This window comes from Cynara cardunculus, unplaced genomic scaffold (assembly GCF_001531365.2).
Source record: "Cynara cardunculus var. scolymus isolate 2C unplaced genomic scaffold, CcrdV1 Un_Scaffold_7461, whole genome shotgun sequence".
Lineage (NCBI taxonomy): Eukaryota > Viridiplantae > Streptophyta > Magnoliopsida > Asterales > Asteraceae > Cynara > Cynara cardunculus.
In genome coordinates, this window is record NW_020203562.1 from 4,524 (window position 1) to 18,703 (window position 14,180).

The 14,180-nt window shown below is 34.9% G+C and overlaps 1 protein-coding gene across 3 annotated transcripts; it reads right to left on the minus strand.

The window, feature by feature from the left end:
• Positions 1-236: 236 nt before the first annotated feature.
• On the minus strand, positions 237-9,781 carry LOC112504944. 3 transcript variants are annotated; one of them, XM_025108899.1, is made up of 12 exons: positions 9,634-9,781; positions 9,294-9,392; positions 9,031-9,115; positions 7,113-7,182; positions 5,316-5,376; positions 4,187-4,243; positions 3,460-3,622; positions 3,279-3,375; positions 2,240-2,349; positions 1,809-1,915; positions 563-673; positions 237-477 (listed from the first exon to the last, which is right to left on the minus strand). In XM_025108899.1, the coding sequence occupies exons 1-12, from the start codon at positions 9,760-9,762 to the stop codon at positions 364-366; spliced, it is 1,203 nt and encodes a 400-aa protein (XP_024964667.1). In that variant the 5' UTR covers positions 9,763-9,781; the 3' UTR covers positions 237-363. The 3 variants fall into 3 exon arrangements, with proteins under 3 accessions (XP_024964667.1, XP_024964666.1, XP_024964668.1); XM_025108898.1 differs by having other exon boundaries at positions 4,187-4,252; positions 9,634-9,766; XM_025108900.1 differs by having other exon boundaries at positions 9,031-9,118; positions 9,634-9,765.
• Between the last annotated feature and the right edge of the window lie 4,399 nt (positions 9,782-14,180).

Genomic DNA, 14,180 nt, shown 5'->3' on the forward strand with positions numbered 1-14,180 from the left:
AGTCCATTGGGTTTTTGGGAGTTCTTCCAATTAAAAACCATAGACGGTTAAGACAAAAAACTGCATTTGCAAAGGTCAAAAGTACATGGACGTCCCAAGTTCAAATCCAAGGAGTAATAAAAATCTTCTTGTGGCCACGGAGATTCAAATGCGGTGACTCCAGACTACCTGCAAAACAGGTGGTCGCCCTAGGATTAGTCGGCTCGTATAGCGGATTGGATATCCAGGTTGATAAGAAAAAACTGCATTTGCAGCTTATGATAGAAATGTGTTAATACCAACGTAGTTTAAATAACATAGAGATTCCTTAATAAAGGTCACAAAGTAACTTGGACTGGTAAATCTACTTAAAATAGGATTATTTTACACTCGGCTTTTCCTTATATCGGTTGACGAAATGTCCATTCGGAACTTATCCACTGGTATTGAAATAAACATGTCTTTTAACTCGCCCGGGATGTCAAAATCTTCCAAAACCTGCAATAATATCACGATTTAATGGCGTTACAGAACTTTGGTGGAAAGGGAGAAGGATGGAAGGTGTTTTGGAATGTGGACAAACCTTAAAAACACCATGCATGTTTCGACCACCTACGAGGAAAGTGCATCCCGTATTTTTACATCCAAGGAGCGTCTCTACCATATTCTCATAGTTGCCACCATAGTATTTCGGCTGGAAACAAGTGGAAAATAATTTATTAAGATTGCTAGAACAAACAGAAATAGGGATTTCACAAAAGTGTCACGAGTGACCAAACGAAACGTACTCGATATATCCCACTCAGAAGTAGGATCATGGGGATACAAATGTCATCTGTCTGTGTGCATCTAGAGTTCTATTTATCTTTTATTGGTTTATGTGTGATCAATGAAAGGAGTTAAAACTTGGGAGATTTCACACCCTTTGGCAATCCTAGGTGACCACTAGGACATAGTACAATCACTTGTACCATTTACTTCATTGTAAACAAAATCAAACGAATCGATCCCACTATATCCCACACAGAGAGAGGAGTTGGTGAATGTAAGATGTACACAGACCTTGTTTCTATCCCAAGGAGTAGAGAGGTTTCTATGAAGACTCCCAGCTAGCAAAACAAAATTTAAAAGAAATGTGGGAAGTAGAAGAGGCGTGTATGCAGGCAAGCAACAAGTGGAGTGTTAGGGATAAAAGCTGAAACAAACATGAGACACAGAATGTCATACTGACAACTACTAGGACAATTGTTCGAAAAGGCTCGCCGCAACAACTGCCATGGCGCGCCATGGCTCAAGGCTTGTATCTCACGTCACATTAAGCCTGAGGCATGGCGATGGCGTAATGCGCGGTTTTTGTAACACAATATTTGATTTTACATATTTTTTAACGTCTTATTTGTTAATTTTTAAGATATAACTTAATTTAAAGTGTGTATTATCATTGATTCACCGAGTAACAGTAGAAACATGTTTATATACATATATTATTACATATGATATAGAGATTTTTCGCCATAAGTCACGTCTTAAAAAATGTTGTGACCTCACCATGGCTTCCAAGGCTTGAGGCTTGGCCTCGTTGCCACACCATGCCTCATGCTATTTGGAACTTCGACTAGGACAGAAAGAAAAACTAGGTCGGGCTCGGGGATACAGTAAAAGCAAGAAAAGAAAGATCCTTATTTCATACTCTGTTCTTTATTTGGGGGTTACATATCCTTATTTCCTCTTATCAAGTACATTGTCATTTCTTTTCGCAGCATAACGATAAGATCTACATGAAAAACGGTTTTAAACGGTCGAGCAGATTTTGTGAAAGAAGTTCTTACATTTATAAGCCTTGCTGCTGTATCAGCACCGATTACAAAAGCACTGCCGGGGAAAAGCTCTGCTTTTTTGTAGAAATATGGCTGATTAGAAATAATCACCGTCTTTCCTGCATCACAAACACTCAGTTGACGCCAGCTTTTAGATTAAACTCGTTAATTTTACATTGATAATGTCATGTACGAACACAATTTATTGCGACTGTAATGGCTCTTGATGCATCCCTCCCCATTCATCAAGCGAGATGAGAATAACCATATTGATATTTCTCAAGCTTTTACAGCCCAAATTCCACTTCATTATCAACGTAGAAAGTCCTCTCCTTTGCATGTGTATTAATATTAATATGAAAAAAGAAAACACTTAAACCAACAACCATGGTCAAACATGAATTTCACAAATCTGATAACAAAAATAAATGAAACAAACTCACCAGCTTTTTCAAATTGTTTAACGCGATCTTTAATCTCTTCAACTGTCAGCGGAGGTTTGTCTGCATTTATGGCTGACAACTCAAAGCATGGATATCCATCAGTACAGAGACTGCATATATTAATCAACCATTAGAATTTTGTTATGAAAACAAAGTGGCTAAGTAACATAGTTCCACACATCCAATCATATGAAATTGAACTTCCACACATAACACAACATCATATGTAGAAATGGGGCATATAAGGCATATGAGAGAGAGAGAGAGAGAACACTTCATGATACTTTCAGTGTTCTGAGAAGAGTTAAGCAAAGCGAGGCAGTGGAGTAACTTTTAAGCACTTAATTGCCTAGGCATACACTTGACTACTTGAGCAAGCATAAGCAGTTCATCAAAATATATAAAATGTAATTATTACTAAATAACTAGTTTCATCATCCCAGCGTTAATATCACTATACTTGAAAGGATTGAAAAGATTCCACCAAAGATAAGAGAAGTCCATTTATAAACCAAAGTTGATAGATGCCATATTAATTATTGCCTAAGCAGTTATCATGTTCCAAAACTAGAATCACAGACAGGTCTGTTATTTGCCATATTAGAAATAGCAATGTTAAAGCAGTGGTATAGCCAAAAAAATAGGTGTTCATGTAATAAGTATATATAGAGAGAGTCCCCTTCTTTTACAAACCCAAAAATTGGTTTGGTTTGGTCTGGTCTGGTTTAGTTTTCCTTTCCTGTTGTGTTTTCCTTTGCTTTGATTTAATTTGTTTACTATAATAATCTCGAAAGGGGTTATTTTCCACTCAAGTCAATACAAACCTTACTTGTCCTAGCTAGTGAGAATTCTAACAGTAAATTTATTTATGTGCAACTTTTGGCATGGATCACCCCTCTCACTGTCAATGAGTTTAGATGGAAGCAAAGCATTTCTTATATCGCATCAAAGGACACATGCACATCAAGATTTCATTGTATCATTCGCCTATATAGAGTTAATGTCCAACACTATAAATTGCCAGCGCAGGTCAACATACCTCATCGCAACTTCCAAGAGCTTAAGGTGACCATTATGTAGCGGGTTAAATGAGCCGGAAAGAATTACTTTTCTTTCTCCACTTGTAGTCAGTATCCCTGAAAAACACTGACTTCATAATAACGATTAACAGAAGACAAAGTTTCATCCAATATTTCAGGAAAATATTTATTGAATCGTACCACTTGAAAATGGGAAGACTTTGAAGCATATTTTTCCATGTATTAGTTGTTCTAATTCCTGGTCTTCGTTAAAGCACTGCTCACTTACAGCAGGAACTTCACCTTCAGTCAAATCTGAAACAAACTTTATTGTACTTGCAACCTTGCAGGCATCTGCAATCGCCTGTTCCATTAGCAAAAAGACCAAATCTTGGTCATTTACAGATGAATACTGGAAATAACACAATCTGAAATACCAAGGTAAATCACTATACAATAGAGAAATTACATGTACATAACTATATGCCATCATTTCTTTGTGGCAAGTCTTAGGCCCCATGAAAGACATACTTAGGGGCCGTTTACCAAACGCTTACGTGGATAAGTGCTTACCGGAAAAATTCAACACCATCACCTACTTACCAAGCAAGATTTTAGTCCACCAAAACGGTACCGTATGCAACAATTTACCCTGTAAGCGCTAACCGTGGTAAGAGTCATCGTCCTCACTTACCGGGTAAGATTCTTGGTCCTTACATTTGCTCTTAACAGGTAAGATTCTTGGTCCTTGCCATATTCATCCGGTAAGGTAACGTGACTTGGTAAGCACTTACCCAGGTAAGCTTATGGCAAAAGGCCCCTTAGACTTGCATCAATAGATAAAAACAACTGTCAAATAGACTGAGTTGAAATGGTCCAATGTATAAAATATTATTATGAAAGTAATTATATTCTATTTATCACATACCTTCAGTAAAACTTGGCTTGATACTCGTTCTTCTTGCTCTCGACTTCTTCCCAAACCCTGCAATGACTAATTGAAATTACAAATATTTTTTGAAATTTTAATAACTCTTTTAACTATAGATCCCTATAGTGTAAATTACGGACAAACATTCAGAGGTTAATCCCTAAATAAACGGTACTCAGTCTGGAATTCTATAATCAAATTGACCAGCTCTGTGGCAAAAGTGAGTAATTCCTGGAACAATCCTTACATGACCTTTGGTCATTGGGTGCACGTTTCTACCAGTTCTACAGACTTTCCCAAAATTACAGTTACCATGATCATTACTATTTCAAGTGTGTTGTTAACTTATTGGTATATGTAAAAGATTGAAGGTTTACAACTGTTTCTCATACGTTTTTGATACTTCATCACCCGCAGGTTTGACTGAAGTCTTCAATGATCATGCTGGATACTTATGAGAAGTATGACTAGAAAAAAGAAGGTACTTAGGTGATTTTGGTTCGTGGGATCTCAATGGAATTTGAAGAAATTGGAATGTCAATTCCGTTGACCAAGTTCCCTTCCTCCATTGTTCAACTTTGAAAAGAATTGAATACCCTTAAAATATGTGATCCCACCACTTGCTGATTTGTTCATTTCATGGCTGTGGCTAAGGAATTCTATTCCTTGCACGCTTTTGAAGAAGACAATAATACCCTTCTAAGCCCTAGTAAATAGAAGAAGATCAGCTCCTTCTTGGAACCCATGCATCTCCCCCCCCCCTAACCCACTAGCAGAAATCTCCATTATCGAAAAAGCAACAAATTTGGGAGGTGGAAATGCTTTCACCTCTTCACTTTCTTCCTTGCAGACACAATCCCCTTGTTAGAAACCTAAGAACCACCTACTGAGCATGTGCAAGAAAATGCGTACAGACATGAGCCGTGGAAGGAGGTATTGTATTTTAAAGTTAGTTGTTGCACAATCTCCCCTGTGCCTGCGAGGCTGCGACCTTGGCAGGCATGCGAGTATTATCCTCTACTGGGAACAGGATGGAGTTTGGTTTAGGTAATGATACGGGGAAAACAAATACATTAACTGAAATGTCCCCATTGTCATCCCAAACAGAATGGAGAAAAAGAATTACCTTTGACAAAGTTACTGAAGAAGTCCAAAGCTGGTTGGAAGTTCGTGTGGACAAGTGAAACCTATAAATGAAGCAAGATACTGAATAAATGCACAAATTAGAGCATCAATCTATCTACACATGTAAACTGTGTAGACAAACAACCAGAGGCAGCTACATGATGCCGTTGAGGGTATCCTCATCAGGAACTTAGGTGGTAACAATAGCTCAGTCAAAAATATATATATTAGACCAATTGCAAAGTACACCAACCGATGTCTAGTTTACCCAATTATCAAAGCTTAATCAGAAGTAAAAATTACTGAAACAGACCATATGGAGCTTTCTACTAACACATTTATGGCTGTTCACTAGTTCTAGTAAAATTTTCACAAAGAACTATACTTGCACCCATAAAAAATCTGTAAAGGAGCAAAAAATCCCTAATGTCATTTGAACCCATGCCTGTGGACTCATGGAAGATGCTCCTCTAAGGATGCATAAGGAAGCCTCCATTAGACCACCCTCAAAAGCAGTGGCTTTCATAAAAACCATAGTCATGCATACAAGTTTCCCTGTACAGTTCAAGTGGTAAAGATCCCAGAACAACACATTAGAATATAGTAATCACTAGTCATGCTAGACCACTTAAGATCAAGTTATATTGGCTAAACATGTGTAGGAAAAACACCTTCCTTGGCTGGGGTTTAGAAAGTGTTACCTATACAAACACAAGTGCTACCAGAGATTAACAACAGGGGCTTGCAAAGAGAAATATTAAGAGGGAGACAATATCCTTTTTAAACAACATAAGTTGGTCAGGTCCATCCCTTATCAACTTAAGATTTTAGGCTTGTGAGCTCCAGTACCACAGATACTAAAAATGAGGCAAATGAGCTCGTGTAAATCCAATTAATATTTCATGGTTCTTACAACTTAAAAGTGAGAGAACTTTTACATATTAGCAGAAGACCAAAGCACTTCCACCATATCTCTTTCAACATTGAATTTTAACAGAATCCTTCTATACTTAATAAAATTCTAGCACCCGTTTAGTAAATATTGCCTTCAATAACAAGCAAGATGTGCATGGCGCATCTATTACCAAGGACTTAATGTTGGATGCATCCAGCATGCTTATCATCTTCTTTTGAGCATGCATATTGTTGAAACAAAAATGTTGTATTCAAGTCCCGGTGCTTAAATTGTTTTAAATGCTTTGTATTGTTTACTTCTTGTAGTTTCCTTTTATAGCTTGTGTAGTTGACTTTCTATTTTGGGAGTTGCTATAAATAGCAACTGTTAGTTTTGTTAGTTGGGTTAGCCAATCATAGATAGATTCATACGTATCTTTGACATTGAGAGAGATTGAGAGTACCCTTTGTATCAAGAACATCGTTCTTCACAGTTTATGAAATGGAAGCTTGCTGACTGATTTGATTCTTCATCTTGTTCTTGATCATTGTTATTAATTTGATTGATTAGACTTGAAAACTGGGATCACACTTATTCTTCATATATATCCAGGATATCAAGCTCTGGATGGGAATTAATGACCCAACCACACCTCAATAAACTAAGTGTAAGAAGTGATCTGCTAAGGCAATTTATCATGCAAGAGTTCAAACTTAAGAAACGCAACAGAAAATATTTTTTTCCTCGTGGACAATAAGTAAACATTCCCTCACATGACATAATTTTACTACAAAGCTTCTACGGAAGAGCAAGATAGAACTACTTTACTTGCTATACATAGCACTTAATTGTAACATAAGAAAACCTTTAGAAGCCTTAATTAAAATAAATTATAAAGAATACCTGTGATCCCCTAGTTTTGGATGTGTGGTAACCAAAGAACCAGTAAATCCCACACCTACGACCGGAGAACCTTATAAAAGAAAGAGAAGCTATATAAGTTAAGTGGCTGCATTTCTTCTCAAAATAAGATTAATCAAAGGCGTAAAAGTAGCAAAGTAAAGTACACAAACAAGGATATGAATAAAGATGCACAGTAAGTCAAGTGATTTTCCTTTTTCGTCTAAAAACAAAATAAATAAAAATTTATGTGTAGCATAAGCTAAACCAACAACACCCATTGACAGCCATGCATACAAGTCGATAGGGCCTTGTCACCTTCGAAATGATGACTCAACCCTGATGATAGTTATAACATAGATGAATCATATCTCCTTTGATGATCAGTTTCCACAACCATGCATCATCCAGGATACTAGTATTGATTTGTCCAACCAGGATGGGCCATGTTTAAAATGAAATATGACCGACACCCTATTTCAGAGGGAGAAAAGTTCCGTGGATGCCAACCAAGCGTCAAACGTCAACCTTTTCAGATTTAAGCCAACAGCCATAAAGAACTTCCAAGATCCTATGAGCACTTAAACAGGACTTTTCTCAGTGGATACCAGTGTTATGCAAAGATAAATCCATCTGTCAGAATTTCACTAACATAATTTCTTCAGAAATAACAAGCATCAACATCAGTGTGCTTATGCCTACATTCTATTTTTATAGATTGCTTTGTTCCATCTGTCAAATTTAGCCCATGTCCATGAATTTACCAACTTCCAGGAGCACTTGGCTTAGTGGCTGGATACAAAGATATCCACACAGGTCACCCCGCATATGAACTCGATGTCGCACAGTGCCACACACACATACCCGTATCTAGATAGCATGTAAAAGAATGAAGGAAATATAGTAAGATCATACTATACAGGTGTGCACAGTTGATCAAAATAAACAGTGATTTCTCTGCAACCAATTCATTTTGACTATCTACTGCAGTCCTGCTGTCATAAAAAAAGATCACCATTATTGTCTCTTCCTCCTCTGCTCGTTATCTCTTCATGATTCACCATTGGCAGTTCCCTAACTAAAAATTTGTCAATTTCAAATCTTAAAGAACCCCATATATGTATCTTTTGAAGTTGAACTCAGATAGACAGTTACAAATTATTACTGCTACTGGTAGCTGGTAAGAATCCTGGTATAAGGGAAATAACATGGTTGATTTCTCTAGGATATAAAAAGCAACGAAAATATAAATAAATAAAAGAGATGCATGCTTAAGGTGCAGCATGTCTTTTTGATGGCGAGGGCAAGTGCATAATTTTTCTTACCAAACGTCGACAGCATCCAAGAATAAGCTGATGCCAATTAAACAGCTCATAAATTGACCAGGGAGACTAGTTACTGGAAGGAGTAATGTGTATGTAAGTGTAGGGACGGAAGGGGAGAGAACGAGTGCTTGAAAGATATCATATTAGGTTTCACGTTCAAAAATGAGGAATTAGGTATGCTATATATGTGAGCAGCTCTTTTGATGCTTATAGTTCTAGAGAAAACTAGGATCATCAGGCATCAAGCTAAGTCTCTCTTCTTCTTCTACGAGACGAAGTATTCTTGATGTCCCTCTTTGTCTTATGGAAAAAAGGGGTATATGGGGAATCAACCCACCACACCGTCTTTGTTCTTCTTTTTTATTGTTATTGTTTCCTTTTCACGTTTTTAGCTTAAAATACCTCCTTGATATCTAACTTCAGATTGACGTTCCTGCCAACTATACAGCATAAAGACTAGCTATGGAATAACTTAATCAGAAAATAACTAAAGCATCACAAACATATCATTTCACAACACTTAAAAAGTACCCAAGGCTACAATAATTAAACCCCTGCTTTTCATGACCATAAGCTTGATATGATATGATAATAACCTGGTTTTGAGAGCTTTAGAGCGCGATTATAAGCCACTAATGCCATGTCTTCGGCAGTCTCCTTGCTAGTGAATTGAACAGGCACCTACTAACAAATCAAACGCCAAGCATAAATAAAATCATTCAGAGAACATGAGCATAGGTTACTCCCTGCTTTCCAAAAACGAAGTTATAGAATCCTATTCAGTCTTGAATTTATACTTTTGGACTAGAAGCTTCTAGGCATCTCTAATTTTACCCTCGGTTAAACAAAGGCGACGCACCTTGCCAAGCAATTGGATCATGGACATTCGAGAATAAGGAACAATAACTTCAAGAACTGTGTTTGAAGCACCGGGAATTGATGACAACCACCCTAACACCTGAATTTGATCAGTAAAACACATATCAACACAAATAATATAACACCTGAATTTGATCAGTAAAACACATATCAACACAAATAATATNTAACACCTGAATTTGATCAGTAAAACACATATCAACACAAATAATATAACACCTGAATTTGATCAGTAAAACACATATCAACACAAATAATATGTGTGTTTTGGATTTGCTGATGGATATTGAATACAATAGTTTGTATGTATGCGGTGAGACCTGAGAAGCGCCGCCGGAGAAGTAGAGAACGGCCTGAGTAGGAGTGGAGTGGATCGCTTCAACTACTGCTCGGATCCATCTGTCCGTCATCGTCTGTTGCCCCTGTCCACTACCAATCTCTTGGTTCATCAGTCTCTCTTTGGATCTATCTGCAATGATTTTAAAAGAAAAGGGGATAAATTAAATTTTAGAAATTTTGCTCCATCTTGGGAATATTTTCAACGCTATAATAATTATAAAAAAACAGTATTAGCCACGATTTCCCAAGTTTAAATTCAAGAATTCAAATGTTGTCACTTCGGATTACCAGTAAAGCAGTTGGTTGTCCTATGATTAATCGACTTGTATATCGAGTTAGATATCCAGGTTAATCAAAAATAAAATACAATATTAAAAGTTAAATTCCATAAATAAAATTACATTCAACTTCCATAGTTATTTTATTTTAACAATATTATCATTAATTATATTATTAAGGTATTCAATACATTTTATAAAATATTATTTCTCTAATAAACACTTGATTTCAATGTCTTTTTATGTTGAGAAATAATTAAATGTAATTTTTTTTCTTTATGATAGAGTTTTAGAGATTTCATCAAATTTATAGATTTTTACCTTTTCTCTCTTATTTTCTCTATTTAACATACAGTATAGGGATGAGTTACAAGTAGATAATTATGAGATATTTCACTTTTAATCTAACTCTGATATATTTATCTCTATCTCTATCGTCATATCATTTAGACGATGGCACACTTCTCCTACAACACTCCCCTTTGTGTCGAGTCAAATGAGTGATGGTGCACAATTATTGTCTCGTTAAAACCTTACGCCAAAATAAAACCCAGTGGGAAAAAATAAAATTAGGACGAATGAAAGAGTACAACGCACCAATTTCTTTGCAATACATAGATTTTTCCTTTGGTCTAATATTCTCTAAGAATCATACATTAATTGTAACACCCTCATTTTTTTTTTGTGAATGTTACGTAATCTGAAACAAATTCCTAAATAAATATTTCAAAAGACGGCTAAAATAAAACCGTTTAAACCGTTTACAGCGGAAGCCTTTGAATCAACCAAAAATTAACTTAAGTTCTAACCCACCTCATACCGGGTTAAGTTACAAAAAATCGACACAACGCTGCTAGACAAAAGACTAAAAATAAAATGATAATTAGCAACTCTCTAAGCGTGTCTTTTGCCCTTATCCAACCTCGAGCTACCTGGTCCTGAGATGCATATTATAGTCAGCTTATAAAGCTCAGTGAGTTCATGGTTTGCGTGAATAAAATCATATCTTGACATATATATATATATATATATATATGTATGTTTTATAATAAAAGTCACAGCTTTAAGAAAATATATATTTAAAACACTGAAAATAAGAGATCTCATATAATGTTTAGTCGAGTATGGATCATTTAGTCACAAACACGCCATGGGTTGATATGTTAGCCTTAATTGATCACCCACTTATCTGGGTTGTGTTTTATACTGGTCGTGACTTACTGGTCAAATGCCCACCCCTTGAATCATAAACTTTAATATGGAACAACATGCTAGAGTTATTCGAAAACTGATTAAACACTTAGTATGTAACCATTCACAAAATAACATACATGTAAAATATATCATTTATGTAAACTGCAACATCATGCATATGTACATATTACCATATAAATCATATAATGCTCGAAAATAAATTTATACATAGGTATGCATCCCATTGTAAGTCTCATGAAGACTCACCTGATAACGTAGATTGCTTAACTAATGTCGCTGACTGGTAACCTACAATTTATAATAGCGAATAGCATATAAATGATTAATTTTTCTCAAAGGCTAACATAAAAGTCAACTTACGGTCAACTACGTCGACTAGGGTTAACCTTGGTCAACTATGTTTAAGAACGCTCCTCACATCAATTAAAAATATAGGAACCGTGAGTCCCGACATAAGGTGTATCGTCTAGCTATATATCTTAAAACGACATCATAAACGTGATTATTAAGTTATCGATTATATGATAGACATGTTAATAATTACATATTTCGAGTTAGAAACGTCCTAATAAATTTACAACTCGAGTAACACCTCGTATAGTCAATTATTTATTTTATAACTCCATAAAATCACCTTTTATAAAATAAATGTCTAGACGATATATATACATCTATATCTATCTATATATATATATATATATATATATAGCTCAAGAGTTATGTTTTAATCTCATAAAAAAATCATCTAATTATTTAAATGATTCATTCTAATTATCTCCAAATAATTACATAGTTAACGTAGTAAATTTCAACTTTGACGGTATTTTTTATAAAGCTAAATGGTCTCGTATTGCTCAAAATACACACTCTTTAATTTTAGAGGTATTTTGGTAATTTCATAAAATCAAAAAAAATAATAATAATAAAATAAAGTTGAAATGTATACATCTAAAAAAACTTTAAAAAATTTTCTGGAGTTAAGAAAATTTTAGAAGTTAAGTTTAGTTTCCTAAATAATAGGGTTAAAATAAAAATTTATTAAGAAAGTCAGTTAATTATTAGATATAAGAAATTTCTAATCTTAATTAACATGAAATGGTTTCCTATCAAAGTGATTAATGCATACCTCTCTCAACATATACCTACATTTAATTTTTTAATCGGTCAAAAACCCAACAGACCCACATCAGCCATGGCTGCGTTTTTTCACCATTTCAACATTCGATTTGACCCGTTTTTTCATCTTTTTTCTTCATTATTTTTGTGTTAAAACCTTGGTAATATTTTTACCAACATTTTGACATAAAGAACATAATTTTTCGTCAAGAAATAAGTTCCATTTTCTCATTTAAAGTTTTAGTTTTAAACTAAACCGAACGAAACTTTAAACTTCAAAATCGAACCATAAAACACCAAATCTGAAACATAAGGCCACTAGTGTTCTATAGAGAACTAAAAACCGAAGCTAACCATATAAAGAACATGAATTTTAGTTGAGTATTTTACCTCTAATCGACGAAAAACGAAGATTTCGGATGGAGACTTTCGAGCTCCGATTTCTCTTCCGATTCTCAACGAAATTTCAAAAAGTTTGAATGAAAACTGTAGAGGGGAACATTGTCTACATATTCCTGATTTTTTTTTTTGGCTTATTGGTTGACCGAACGAGCCAATAGGAAGCCTCAAAGTTGGCATCGTTCCATCTCTTTCAAGAAATCAGAAAATGGCATAATTACATAACAAGTCCTTCTGGTTTGGACCTGTTAACACCTGGCACACCCCCTTAACTATCACGAATTTATAATTTTCACCCATGCCTTGACTTTTTCTTTCATCTTTAGTCCGATTTTTAAACTTCTTTTAATTTCTATATTTATTTAACATATATATATATATATATAAGTATAAGTACGTGTGTGTATGTATTTTATAATAAAAAAAGTATAATAATGAAGATAAATTATTTATTCCTCGAAATTTTTTGGGTTTTACATTAATCATGAGTATTGGGAAAGCAATATGGTATACAAATTGTTGTCTCACTAAAATCTTACACCAAGAAATAAAACCCAATGGAGAAAATAAAACTTTGGGTGAAAGAAAGAGCACAACATACCAATATCACATGTATAGTAGACTCCCCCTTTTGTCTATAACTCCCCTTGATACGTACATTAATCAAGGGAGTTTGGAAAGTCTCCGCATTCCAATGTTTTCCACATGTTTCTCAAATCTAGCCTTAGGCAGTAATTTGGTAAACAAATCAGCCGCATTCTCCTTAGACCTTACTTGATTCACTTGAATCTTAAGGAGAGTCTGTTTTGTTGATTGTAGAAAAACTTTGGCCAAATATGTTTTGTATTATCACTCTTGATATATCTTACTTTTATTTGTTCGATACAAGCTGCATTATTTTCATATATGCATGTAGGATTTTGAGTGATTAAACATAAACCACTAGCCACTCTTATATGTGTAATGACAGACCTTAGACATATACACTCTCAAACTGCCTCATGTATAGCAATAATTTTTTTAATTGTTGGATAAGGTAGCTATAAGAGTTTTGTTGGTCCCAAAAGGGTCTACAAGAATACTAAACAGTTTGTAGAAGGGGGGGATGAATACAAACATAATGTTTTCAAATTTAAAATATATATTGGTAGAGAAGATTAATACAGATTTTACAAGATTGTTTGCGGAAAGATAAGATAAAAGAAACCTATCTAAACAATCTTAAGTTACACACAAAGGTTAGCAATTACAAGAAAAGAGATTGCTAATAGAAAATATCTTTTACTTTAAGTTGAAAGAAGCTTGAAGTAAGAAAGAGGGAAGAGAGTGATGCGCGCACTCTGCATGGAGAAGAAACACTTCTATTTAAACCCAGTGCATTAAATGTCCATTTAATGCAGTAWGGTAGGGTTTAGARTGYRTGGCAAGCCTTAACAGGAAGGCTTGTCCTTTGTTATAGCGAATAGTACAAAAGCACTATTCTTGAACAGACATCCTTACCTAAAGTTGGTGGACAAAGA

Coding starts and splice junctions, on each gene's coding strand:
- LOC112504944 (XM_025108898.1), bottom strand. CDS start 9,762: ATGAACCAAGAGATTGGTAGTGGACAGGGGCAACAGACGATGACGGAC. Junction 1,916..2,239: donor TAAACAATTTGAAAAAGCTG/GTGAGTTTGTTT, acceptor TTTGTGATGCAG/GAAAGACGGTGATTATTTCT. Junction 478..562: donor ACATGCATGGTGTTTTTAAG/GTTTGTCCACAT, acceptor ATATTATTGCAG/GTTTTGGAAGATTTTGACAT.